Source organism: Bactrocera tryoni, chromosome 1, assembly GCF_016617805.1.
Source record: "Bactrocera tryoni isolate S06 chromosome 1, CSIRO_BtryS06_freeze2, whole genome shotgun sequence".
NCBI lineage: Eukaryota > Metazoa > Arthropoda > Insecta > Diptera > Tephritidae > Bactrocera > Bactrocera tryoni.
In genome coordinates, this window is record NC_052499.1 from 81,553,271 (window position 1) to 81,567,243 (window position 13,973).

Here is a 13,973-nt window from a genome sequence, read left to right on the forward strand (position 1 = left end):
GAAAGAAGAAATGTCTCAAATTTTATTTCAACATAATAATATAATATTACAAAGGTCTGTTACCTTGCCTTAATGCCTTTTACTGCCTTATCGCAGTTCAATCAGAATGGGTTTAGTTCGTGCCTACCTACTGACGGTTCGGATTCAAATCTCATAGTAAAAGTAGTATAGTAGAAGCACTATGTACGAGTTAACATCATTTATATTTTGTCGATTACAAAAATACTTACCTTAAGGTCTTCTGAATACTCATAAAATGTCATGATTTACTCAATAACTGAAATACTAAGAGTTAATTTTTTTTTTAATATCGTGGATGTGTAGACTATTTGAAGGATAGGGCTTACTACATGAGACATATGGAACATGTGTTTCATCCAATTACCTCGCTGTGTAATGAAGCTCCATTTTCTCTCAAATTAAGTTAAATATGATCTTGAAGCTATTAAAAACAAGACTTAAGCCAACTGAAACACTCACTTAGTGTGGCCAGACTTTTATTTGAAATAAAGCATATGCATTTTTAAAACAGAAAATGGACATACCCTAAAACGGTCGTATAAGACCGCATACCCCATATAATTATTTCATGCACAGATTTCAACACAAACTGTAGCCCAAAAAAATTCTCAGTTAAACGAATACAAAAGCATAAAGCGTGTTTATTATTTGTACGAGTGAATCAAATTTAATTGAATAAAATAACTAACAAAGGCGAATGTCAAAAAACGAACAAACAGAGAAACACATATAGTCTTTTGTATAAAAAAATTCACCAGTCAAATCTGCACAATACATAATAAGATTAAAAATACTTCCAGTGCGCGCCACGTCTGATGCCACCGGACAAAATTTAAATTCGTAAAAAGTCAAAAGTAAGCTAACAACGCCGCTCAAACTGACGAAGGCACCGGAATCACTGGCTGGAACAAGTGTAGACGCGCATCGGCGTGTCCCAATTTGTTGGTGGCATTGCAGTAGTAATCACCAAAGTCGTGTTCGGCAACACTTGCTATACGTAGCACCGATGTGGTGGTTTCATGTGCGGATGCCGTATTGGAGACCTCATAACGTGAACTCGATTCCAGTTTGGCGCCATTGCGGTGCCAGAAAACTGCCGGCGCCGGATATGCCTGCACACTGCACTCCAATTCAGCGACATGTGACAGCATCTGTGCCACCTTCGGACGTTGTACAGCGATTTGTGGACGAAATTCTACTTCGATGAGTACCATACGTTCGTCGGGTTGTCCTACGCCGTTGTCGGCGACACAGTAATAAGCGCCGCGATCAAGTCGATGCACCTCTTTGATGCGCAGTGTGGGTCCAGCTAACTTTTGTCCACCGGCCGGCATAATTGCATTACCTTCACGCTTCCAATATATGGTTGGTTGTGGAAAACCTTCTGCATAACAGCTTACTTCGAGATTTTGTCCTTCGGTCACCAGTTTGGACTTTGGTGTACGTTCTTCGGATATAATGGGTGGATGTTTGATGGACAATTTCAGTTTCTTTGTGATCTTATCGGTGGCGGACACAATCACTTGACATTCGTAGGGGCCCATGTCACTCGCCTCTATTTTCGTTATCTTCAGCGCGTATGTCGCACTGTCAGCCTCGTCGTCCCTCGTCTCGGTAATCGTGTAACGCGGATCACTCAAGCTAAGTATATTGCGCATGGACAACACAACGGAACGTTTCGCCCAGCTAACGGACATGCGACCGACATTCTCCACTGTGCAGTTGAACTGTACATCTTCGCCAACATTTGCAACAACATCGCTGGAGATGTGACTGATCACAGGCTGGTTTGCATATAAGGCATTCGGAAGGAGCAGCAAAATAGCCACCAGCATAAAGGTTGCCGAAACAAGCCGCTCCATCTTCAAAAGTTCAAGTAACGGCATAAAAAAAGTTATTCTTATATGTTCACTCTTTTAATCTTTTCTTTTTTAGAAACACTTGAACTCACTCAACCACAATACACGATGCGTTCTTTAACGCTTCCGATTCTTGACTGATCACTGACCGCAACGCGCAATGAAAATTACTGCACCACGACCAGATTGCCGAGCCGCTCTTTGTGCCTTTGCTTTGCTCGCGCCTTTGTCTCCTTCGCCGTTAATTTGGCGCATACTTCCCCATTTTGCTTCTTTTGCATGAGCCACGGCGCGCTATCGCCCGATTTCCATACAAACAAACGCACAGTTATTGATGTGCCCCTACACACACACAGTTATATATATTAATCTGCCTACATACATGTATGCGAAAGCTTCAGCTATACGCCTCTGCTTTCCGTGCTGATGCGATGTTTACGTCTAGCCGCCTAGCCGGTATGTGAAGCCCACTTGGGAGATTGAGTGGCCGTCAGCCGCGTATGCCTGCTTTCTTAAGTCATACTCTCACACAAGCGTCCAACGGCGCTTGTACCCACTGCCTTGTCTCTGCCGTTTTCTTATCAATGAATTCTCTCGCGTTCTTTTTTTCTGCGTCTTCAGTGCAGAAACTGATATTTCTTTAACCAGTTTGTTTTGATTGTCACTTCCTCGTGCAGTTTTGCTAAGTTTTATGACTATTTGCATTATGTGTGTAGTAAATAATCTGACTTTGTGTGCATTTGTATTTATTTTTGCTGCAATCCAAGACATTTTCCGTCGTAGTAGCAATGACCGTCTGAGTTACTTAATTGTAAATTTCTTGTGTTGTACTCGGCGCAATCTTGACTTTGGTTTTGCATGTAAACATCTCGGCATACTTTTCTGCTTAATAATCAATTTTCTACTGAAGATTGTGAACCGAAAACACCGCATCTGCTGCGTGTTGGATTTGAAACACTTCGAACTCTTCTTACAATGATACTACACATGTGTTCTAGGGAACCCTACGTCAAGCAGAGTTGCAGCTTGCTCCTTCTGCTGGTGTCAGACCATGCACATATGTATGTATGTTTGTACGTATGTATCATGATCATTCGACACACCCATGTGCGTGCTTGTGACTACACATACAACATACACACCGCTGCTCACCGAAATGTTAAAATAAATGCTGTCGAAGTTTTGGGACGCGCAATCACTATTCATTAAATGATTTATCACCTTCTCGGCTGCACTAACAGAATTTACTTCAGGTACAAATTGCTCGCATACCATGATGAGGAGAACTATCTAGTGAAAATACTCCAGGAAGAAAAATATTTTGTATATTAAACATTGTAACAAAAAAGCGTCCGGAAATTGGGATTAAAATCGTTAAGTTGGTAGGACTGTCCTTAATTACTATGTCAAATATGAGCGCGATCTGTCAACCAGGTTGTTTACAGCAGCTGCTTAGTTCGCTCTCCTCAGTAGTGATTTGCGATTTTCACAATGATTAAAAATATCGTTCTTTGTTGTTTGTCTAAAATTTTGTATTTCGAAATTCGGTTTCGTGTTCGGAATCATTGCGCATGTTGGAAAAGGCTTACGGTGATTCAGTTTTATCAAAAACACAAGCCTGCGAGTGGCAAAAAGCCTTCGAACACGGTTGAGAGATCGTTAAAGACATGCCACGCTCTTGACTACCTTCGACCTCTTCAACTGAGGAAAATAATATAAAAGTCAAGGATATGGTGCTTTAAAGTTGGCAGGAAAGTATTAGAGAGATGGTAAGAGAGCTTGACATCTATGATGAGTCCGTTCGAATGATGTTGGTGGATATTTTGGGTATGAAACGCGTTCTTGCTCGACTCGTACCGATAAAGCTGAATTTTTTTCAAAAAGGGCACAGTAAAAAGGTCTCTTTGGACATACTTGAACGTGCGAATTTCGATGCCACATTTATGGAGAGCCTTATAACTACCGATGAGACAAGGGTTTATGAGTTTGGCAAGCAAACAAGTCAACAATCATCGGATTGGAACGAGCCGAAACCAAAAAACCACGCCAAAACCGCTCAAAAATCAAGATGCTGCTCATTGTTTCGGAATTCGTTTTTTAGTGCATCATGAATTTGTTCCGGAGGGACAGACGGTCAATAAGGAGTTCTATATGGCCATATAGAGACGTTTGCCTGAGCTCATATGTATATCAAAAACGGCCGGAGTTTTGGAAGCACAATTCATGGATTTTCACGCCACGTTTGTTACCGAACTTAAAGCCGATTAACCACAGTATTCACCAGATTTGGCTTTGTGTGGTTTTTTCTTGTTTCACAAACTCTTCCGTGGAACCCGTTTTCAGTAGATCGAAGAAACATATAAAAAATTCGCTGAAGGCCATCCCAAAAAGTGGTTATGAAAAGTCTTTCGAGAACAAAATAACTAAATAACAAAAAAGTTTGCGTTTCACTTAAGTATTTATAATTTCAGGATACTTTTTTGTCACAATGTATTATAATTACTAATTAATCATATGAAATTTAAATCGATTTTTAATATTTCGAAAGATCTTCTGTATTTCGAAAAGTATTAAATTTTACTCTTCAAAATTTTACTTCATGTTAGTTCTAACATTAAGTATGTAATGTGTGAAAGGAAAAAAGAATAATTTTTAAAACAATAAACTAATCCCCAGTCAAAACTTTCCCTTGCCTGTTTGGGATCTCTCATTTAACTTTAAATATAACAAACATGAGCATGAATATTCGTTTAAAGTCAACTAAGCAGGGAAATGAAATACTTCACTAATCGAACTTTTAGACCTTCTTTGGTAAATGTGATCTACTCAAACAAAAAACTCAACTGACTTTGGACAACACTTTCACCGATTTCAGCTCAGTATATGTAATCCATATAAATTGTTCTTTCTTATGTACATCATAAATCCAGTTTTCCATGAGCTTATCGGGTGCACAGATATGATTTCGACATCAAATCACATTCCTGCAAATGAAAAGCAAACCATCCAATGTATACACATAGTTCCGTCGGTATATTTTGAGTTTATGAACGGTTTGCATTGCTTGGAAAAAACATATCCTGTAGGAAAACAGCTTCGAGTAAAGTACTAGGTGACACTAAACGAGAATTTCGTAAGTATGAACTTTTAGTAGAGTCGGGTTGTCGTTTTTGCTTATTTTCTTTATGTATTTTACAACTACATTTCGTTAAACATTTACCTTGAAGTTAAACTTTTTTGAAATTCTTGGCTTAAAATATGTCGAATTGTATAAGAGGGAGCAAAGTCAAGGAACTTCTGTTCAATCTGACTTCAGTCAGACCACCACCACCAATGCAAACGAAGAGCTCGAGTTGTCGAGAGAAACGAGATTGACCCTTGCGCAGAATAGACCCTGGTATTTCAAATATATGTCCAGCGTGCAATGAATCCCCACATGACACTAGCCACCTCTTTGCATGCCCTGCTAACCCTACTCATCTGACACCTTTCTCACTTTGACCCCACCCCGTCAATCCAGTACGTTTCCTGGGCCAACCGTTGAATGACGTGGATGACAACTTATCTAATCCTTCCCGTTAGGATGGTAAGCATTAAATTAGGTATCCGTTCCAACAACAGCAACAACTTCAGTTTATGTACTTAAAATAGTACAGGGAGTTAACATTCAATACATAAGGTCTTAAAAGAACTAGTAGAGTAATTTTGACTTTTCCTGCTGGGTGAGTCCATATGTATGTACTACACTTATGCAATGAGTTAAGAGTGAGAAGCATCTGTATCTACTTATTCTGGCAATGGCAGTCGAGTGTAAACGCACTAGGTTCAGCCGAGCTTTCTTATTTGTCCTTGAAGTGAGTGTTACCAATGTGTAAAATAATTTAAGATAAAGTTTTGTTAGAAAGCAAATGTTTGATAAGAATGTTCGAAGTTATGCTTGATTTAAATTTTAAATATAGACTCCAATAATTATTCTTAAATTTTTGATAGTCCGAATTTATTATAATTATATTATTACCACATAGCTGTTAAATACATATTTTGTTACCAAAAGTCATATGTAGAGCAGCACTAATTTTTGTTTTTTAGAAATACCTTATCATTTTATAAAAATGCGCAGAACAAAATTCACCGACTACATTTCCGAAATTTTTTTGTAAACGGCAATCCTTCCATCGCGCATTGCTGGCAAGCTGTATTCTGAAAATGTCCTTTACACTGCAGTGCACCTTCTTTTATACTGAGTGGACTGTTGGCGGTTAATGGTTGGCAGCCGTTTGGCTTTGATATCCATTTCGTTCTCGAGTAGTGTGACCATGGCGTGCAACATAGCACAGTCAAAAGCGGATCTGAAACTGAAAATGTCAAATTTTGTAATTTATTACTTAAATCCTGTTTCGCTGTTTTCTGACCCTGAGTAGTGAATGCAATTCTGTGCTTACCCACAGCGCACACGGAACTGTTGAGGTTGAATGTTTGCTGCTGAATTCATACCAACGCAGTCCTGACTTATTGACTCTTTTATATGGCCTTCATATACATATGTATGTGTGTATTTAACTTGATATTGTTGCATTAGTGTGTGTATGTATGGTAGTTTACATACAGTAATGTACATAAATGAGAATTAAGGTGGTATCTGTTTTAATAACATGCTACTAAAAAGGCATATTTTAGGTGAACATGACAAATTCACTGGTTTCGGAAATTTTCTTACTTTCTCACCATTATTTATAAAAATTTCATAAAGTTTTTTTCTGTAATGCAAACAACCAATAATTGATACTCCTATATGGAGTTTTATTGAGAATACTATTGTTACATCCCAAACTGGGTCATTTATGTGTATCTACAAGTATATAAAGGTCAGTACTTAAGGGAACTTCTTGGATCGTTCATATTTGACTGGGAATATAGAAGACGGTATATTTTAATAAATGGTCATCAGCGGAAAACGTCAAAGAAATTTACATATTTGGCTCAGCTAAGCATATCAAAGTACTGAGCAAAGTTCCATAAATCCGTTTAACGAATCTATAAATAAAGTAATTGTAGTATACTAGCTTTCAATTCGTCTATAACGGTGTCTACGCCAATAAAGAAGAAGAAGCTTCCAATTAAAAGCTATCCTAGTTAGGCATAACATACAAAAAAATTTCAAGTGTTCTATTCCTGGGGTTCTTAATCATGTCTGAACTGAACTTAATCCCTTCAAATCAAAATTAATCTTTTCTCATATAATAACTGAACACAATACTGTTGCTACATACTGTAGACAATTTTGACTGCTTAGGAGCTTAATTTTGCATAATTTACACACAGATGGCGCAAAATCAGAATTGGATAGACGATTTCTCTGAATGTATATGGTTTTATTTTTAATCAGTGAACTGGTTGTGGAGTGTGATCTTAAGCGAACATTGATATATTGATTAGATAAATAAGTCAAATCATCAGCATTTATTAAGTTAGTAAAAGTTTTATTTCGACCTAGCTTTTAGACCTCAAACATCTATGTTTTGTTGTATAGTGTACACGTTTTCTTAAGCAAATATTTAAAAGTTTCTTCCTGCAAACATTCATAATATTTTTCATCAACCATGTATCCAATATACGCTCCATATAATAACCACCGGTGTTTCTCTCACTTGACATGCAGATGGCGCTAAAAGCGAATTTTCCCTTTGGCTAGTATTGTCACTGCTGTTTCCGGAGGAAAACTTGATATTGTTTTAATAATTCAATATAAAAAGTATATTTCTTCCGTAGTTTTAATTATTTACACATATTTATTATATATTAATTATTATTAATTAATTATATATTCTTTATTAATCCTTCATTTCCCCGTTTCTATTGTATTTACATTTGATTTAGTCAAACCAATTAAACAATGTGGAAATACGAGTATACATCAAGTGATTAAGGCGAATCAGCATCTTTGCTTTCTGTTTAACATATACATATGTATATACTCTCCAGGTCATCCAAAATGATCATGCAAATCGATTATAGACAGGCCTTCAGAAAATATGTAAAAAATTTCTTTATATTGACACATGTATATCTAGTCCAGGACTGTTTCGGAACCCAAAATATTTCCAGCTTATAAACTGATAGTTTTGGGAACTTAATTAATTATTTATGTCACCGCTTTCCACTCACTCCGTGCAGCTATCAGCATGGTTGTGGGAACTCTGCTGATAATAAAATTCCTCGTTCATGCCACTATAACTTCCAGCTCAAAAAATTACCCAGAAATCGTAATTTAAATTCTCCGGCAGCAGCTGCATAAGTCTGTATACCTCAATAGTGCGTTATGATTTTTAATATCAATAAAATATCGAACCAAGAATTTGCCTCACATTTTTTATTTCTAACCAAATTTTGTATGCGGAATCGTTGCGAATGTTGGGAAAGGCTCACGGTGATTCAGTTTTATTAAGAGCACAAGAGACGGTCAAGAGATCGTTGAAGACATGCCTCGTTCTGGACCTCTTCGACCTCTTAAGCTGATGAAAATATTAAACAAGTGAAGAATATAGTGCTTGAAAATCGCCTGGCAAGTGTTAGAGTGATTTTGCTGGTAATTTTGGGTATGAAACGCGTTCTTGCTTGAGTCGAGGTGAAATCTGTTTTCAGTCGATCGAAGAGATAAAACAAAATTCGCAGAAGGAGCTGCAGGCCATACCAAAAATTACTTAAGAAAAGTCTTTCGAGGACTGGAAAAAATGTTGCAGAAGTGAATTACGTCTGGTGATCAGAATTGAACACTCTACAAAAGTGCCCATTGCGACAAAGTCGAAACTCACACCGTACTGCGGGGCTCTAAACCTGATTTTTCCACGAAATTCGCATTTTTTTGTAAATATCTCGTAAATGACAAGAGTCATAGAAAAAATTTACATGACAAACTTGTAGGAAATTTTATTTGCTACAAAAAAGGTCCGAGGTCAAAATCACTATTATTAATACTTCTCGAGATATTCGGCTTTTTAGGTAAGGCCTTATAGAATTTTCATAGATGGGATGTAATAAATAAACTATGAAAACTAACTAAACATAACTAGGTGGAACATAGGGGCCTCTACCTAATTAGTTAAGTGCAGAGCTTCTAAAATATGAATATTCACTCTCGAAGTTAGTGAAGATGTTTCACATTTTACGAAACATATCAACTGCAAGGGGAGACTTATAGACAGTCCTCGAATAATAAGATCTTTTGTATGGGTACGCGTCTATCAAAGCTAAAAAAGGCTAAAACGTCAACGAATTTAACATTTTTTATGACAATCAATAGGAAAACACAACTCTTCGGTATTATACTATATACATATATACATTAATATAATGAGTAAAGGAAGTTAAATAAATTGGTATCTAACATCCTTACTGGTTAAAAATTACACATATACATATGTATATGTATTTATTTAATTATTGTTGAACATTTTTAAGTAGTAATTTGTTTGGTATTTTAGCTAAAAAAATATAATAAATAATATCTTATTATTATTTTGTGGCATTTAATATTTCAGAATACATAATTAATATTCACTACTTTCTGCCAGCAGCCAGTTCAAGGGTTCGCACCACGACAGATTCATTGATGGCTTGGGCGAAGATATGGATTGTGGTGTTGCAGACCACGCAACAGATATATTTTCGCAATGCATCGGTTCTGCAGACATTACTTTGCTCGCTCCTGTACAATCAACAGCACGAAGTGGTTCTGGAGTGTGCAGTGGCAACGCTGGATTCGCAACGATTTCATTCGTGGTTCCTGACTGTGTAAAGCCTGTGCTTTGGTTAAGTTGTTGCAATATTTCTGCCAGATCCGGGGATGGTATCGATGGCGGTATCGCACTAGCATTTGCCGTAAATGTGTTTTGCGTTGCAGACTTAGCGATATTTTTAGATTTAACTGGGTTAAAGGTGTTTATGTTGCAGTGCGAACTTCCGAAGTTTTGCTGTCGTCTTACCGCGGGATCCATGGAGTAGGACATCAGTCGTTGCACTATGCCTCTGTGCGCTAGTTGTTCGCTCAACGTCTGCGAATCTTTTACAGTGAGTCTTTCATTGAATGACGAACGTTTCGAATCCTTCTTTTGTTTCATGCGACGATTTTGAAACCATATTTTCACCTGACGCTCACGGAGCGATAAACGCCTGGCGATTTCTATGCGGCGTGTACGATAAAGATATACGTTTTTCTGGAACTCACATTCCAACTCCAATATCTGACTTCTGGTGAATGCGGTGCGCGAACGTTTATGTTTATTTGCAGTTGAGGATGAAGTCGACTGATCTTCTGCAGAGCTTGCTTGATCGTAAGGGTTACTGCTCAAGGATTTGTGTTGCATGGATGTTGTTTGTTTGTTGTTGTTTGTGTGGTAAGGTGACTGTAATGATAAGAGGTGGTTATATATTGTTTGTATATAAACGGTTCTTGTTGTTTTTACTTACGACATTATAGAAAGGTATTCCTTTGTGAACTCCAACCTCGATGGAATATGTTGGAAATTGTTGGACACTTGTAGTCATATCGCTCTTGTGGATCAAACAGTGTTTACTCTTCAATATCTGAAACGCGTTTAAAGCAATTCTGCAGATTTGTTTGCTTTTATAGCAACGTCTGAGTCCTTACTAGATATCAACCTAATTTCCATGCGTTAGAAGGTTAAACACTAATAGAATTCGTGTGTGCATAAGAGTGTTACGGAAGCGTCGCCTCGACAAGGACACCTGATTTGCGTGTGTACTCCCTAATCGCGGTTGGCACCACTCTGGCGAGTCGTACGCTCCGCCATACAAAACACACGAAACAAAAGAGAAAACGTCAGGCGACAGGAACGGAACCACAGGTAAATGAAAATCTCTTTGGTCGCGCTCAAGCTTGACTTACACGTTTAGCAGCAAAGTCTCGACTTGTCTGCATGAAGCCACCGCTACAATGGCACAACTGTGAAAAGCAGTCGCGACGACGAAGCCACTGGACGGCTGCGCCCGCATGCCAGCATAAAAAATGTGCAAGGCTCAGGAATTTGCAGAAATATGCGCGTCTGGACAGGTAGGCGGGACGTGGCAACATATTTGGTGACTAAGACTATTGATAAAAGGCGACGATGGGCTAAAAAATGATAATGAAAATTCCAGCAAAAAAAGAAGAGCAACAAACAAAGTTATGCCGTGGTTGCCAGCCGTGAAAACTAAAAAAAAAATTTAATTTTTACATACACAAATATTATAAATATTAGATATTAACGAGTATTCATTGATTAAAATAAAATACTATTGCTGATTTATTTATATTTATTTATATATTTACTTACAAAATTCGAAATATTTTTGTTTTTCCCTATTTTTAATATTCACAGGCTCTTTCGTGCCTGTGGCAGCTCTGCCGCGCGTGCTCAACATTAAGTAATGCACTTGTTCCAGTATCAGCATAAAACCTTTGACACCTGTTGTTGTAGCGTAACACGAGACAGTAGCAGGTCGACTAAACAACAATGAGGGCAGCAATTTCCTCGCATTATACGCACACACAACCAAACATATACAATGTTGCATTCTGTTCGATGGGCGCAACCCGTCATTGATTGAAATATTTAAGAACAACAATGTGGCGCCTTTGTTTGCATAGGTCTATAAGCAGTTTGTTCTACAGAACAAATAAATACTTCTTCTCAGTGCAAACCAGCCTTATAACCGAATTCGAAGGACGAATGCAACGATTTGTGAGGCTTTGTATTTGTTTTAACACTTTATGGATCTTAAATCTGTTTGTTTTGTTCATTGAAATGTTTGTTGTGGAACGGCGCCAAGTTTTGAGTTCAAAAGATTTCAAGGATCTAAAGCTTGCTATTATATAATTTATGCAATTATAAAACAGAATTATGTACTTACATATATAATATATACATAAATTTCGATATGCCATATATAGAGTACACTGTACGGCAACTGGATATTGAACAAAATATCTATTTTTTCGAGAAATTTAGTCCTCCGAAATTGAAAAATTTGCAGTATCGTATACAGAGTGGCGCAAAAGTCAGAAGATGAGCAGAAGATGCTACACATTTTGCTATTGACCTCTAATGTCAGTTCTGTTTTGACATTTGTGTAGTAAACACATGTGAAATACACGTAAATATACAATGGTACGCTACACCGCGTGCCATAACCGATATGCTGAAGGATGCATTTCCCGGGCGCCTAATCTCCCGTTTTGGCGATTTGACCTGGCCAGCAAGATCGCCTGATTTGACCGCTCCAGACTTCTTTTTGTGGGGCTTCTGAAGTCGGGGTTTTCGTCAACAAGCCTCAGACTCTGGCAACTCTTAAAGACAATATCCGTCAAGAATGTGAGGAGCTATCGCCGGAAGTTCTGGCCAAAGTGAAGAAAATGCCTTAAAAAGTGCTCAAATGACAATCAACTGTGGCGGCGGCCATTTACATGATATCATATTCACGACTTGATGTAAAAAATTTAAAAGACCAAATAAAAATAATTCACAAGCAGAATCAAAGTTTTCCATTTTTAAAAAAAAGTTTTTCATTTTCCAATAGACATCGGAAGTTAATTTTTTCGCCACCTGTTAAAAGCACTTTATTCATGATTTTATCATTTCTACTTGTATTGTTCAAGCTTATCAAAGTAGCGCCAGAATTTTTGAAATATAAAATTTTTATTTTTTTCGAAACCTGATTGAATGGAAAACGGGGATATCCATATTTTAACACTTTTAGAAACCAGCCGCGTCATGTACAGTAGTATTTATTACATTACGGACAGGCTGAAATGTATTATGATCATTTCTATGAAAAAGAAGAATGCATATTCATTTTAGTAGAGCAACTGATCTTACCTATGCCAATTTGAGTGCTGAATGTCTCGATTTTATTAAAAACAACTTGAACAACAAGGAAAATCTTAAAATAAGCTTGGATGTACGAAACATCATGTTAGACTAGTATGTAGATAATATTCTAAAATTTTGAGTTAAAAAGGTATCTAAAACAACATGATGACCTAATCGTTCAAGAATATTCAGATATGTGTATGTATGCTTATGCAATGTGGGTCTTCAATCTCCAGACGTACCAAATCACCAAACAATCAATGACAAGTAGTTGCAACGTTCGAAAGTAAATTGCTTCCAGCATGCTACCCGAACCTCACACCGAGCGACATTTCTTTTATAATCAGAACTTAAGAAAATGGACGCTGGAAAGAAGTCACTAAAATTAATGTACTACATTAAAGAAATATCAATAAGTTGAAAGATCGCTATCATCAACTATCAATTCCATGCAATTTTGTTTTGTCAAAACACTTAGCAATTGCAACTCTGTATGTAGAATTAAAACATGAAGAGCTACGAACTTTTCTACTTGCATCGTTAAAATATTTTTGAAATTTATTCGATTAAAAAAACTTCTATTATGCCTACAGGTATAAGATCTAGTAAAAATAAATCCAAACATATGTTTTCATAAGCTTTTCTAGCTGCCAATTTTTACCAGCGAAATCATTCGTCGTAAATAGCAACAGATAACAATCCTTTGGTACTTGAATCAGACTCAATCAAGCTCCCGGTGTTTGTTTCGAACTGATGGAATAAAACTTCTCTTGTATTCTTCAAAGCTGGCGTCTGCTGGGCCATTGCTTCCCACAAACGGTCCATTGTTGACAATACATCTCCGAATTTCATAGAGGAACGGCCTTAAATATATGTATGATTGTCTGACTATTCCATGAAAGATGCTGCAAAACATAATTGACCGTAATTCCTGGCCATCCTTAGCGCCGGCTCACCTTGATTCGTCCAGGAACAGTAGCAATTTTTTTCCGTTAACAGGTGCACTCAACTTATTTGTGTATCAAAATGTTTTCAAATGGGTTTTTGTGAAAAATTTAGCTCATGGGCTATCGAATGCTTACATGATGGTTTAACATCAAAATGTTCGAAACGAAATCGACAGAACCAATATTGCATATTATTGGTTGGAAGAAGCCGTTGAAGGAGAGAGGCATTGAGTTTCTTTACGATGAGTCGGAGCTTGGGAGGAAGGTTGGCGGAAAGG

General features: G+C 37.4%; 2 protein-coding genes across 2 annotated transcripts; both read right to left on the reverse strand.

The window, feature by feature from the left end:
* Positions 1-480: 480 nt before the first annotated feature.
* Positions 481-2,024, reverse strand: LOC120781646 (protein amalgam). The gene has a single exon (XM_040113876.1). The coding sequence runs from the start codon at positions 1,905-1,907 to the stop codon at positions 894-896; it is 1,014 nt and encodes a 337-aa protein (XP_039969810.1). The 5' UTR covers positions 1,908-2,024; the 3' UTR covers positions 481-893.
* Positions 2,025-9,357: 7,333 nt separating this feature from the next.
* Positions 9,358-10,424, reverse strand: LOC120777977 (protein zerknuellt-like). The gene is made up of 2 exons (XM_040109657.1): positions 10,347-10,424; positions 9,358-10,282 (listed from the first exon to the last, which is right to left on the reverse strand). The coding sequence occupies exons 1-2, from the start codon at positions 10,422-10,424 to the stop codon at positions 9,428-9,430; spliced, it is 933 nt and encodes a 310-aa protein (XP_039965591.1). The 3' UTR covers positions 9,358-9,427.
* Positions 10,425-13,973: the final 3,549 nt, after the last annotated feature.

Coding starts and splice junctions, on each gene's coding strand:
- LOC120781646 (XM_040113876.1), bottom strand. CDS start 1,907: ATGCCGTTACTTGAACTTTTGAAGATGGAGCGGCTTGTTTCGGCAACC.
- LOC120777977 (XM_040109657.1), bottom strand. CDS start 10,424: ATGACTACAAGTGTCCAACAATTTCCAACATATTCCATCGAGGTTGGA. Junction 10,283..10,346: donor GAATACCTTTCTATAATGTC/GTAAGTAAAAAC, acceptor TTATCATTACAG/TCACCTTACCACACAAACAA.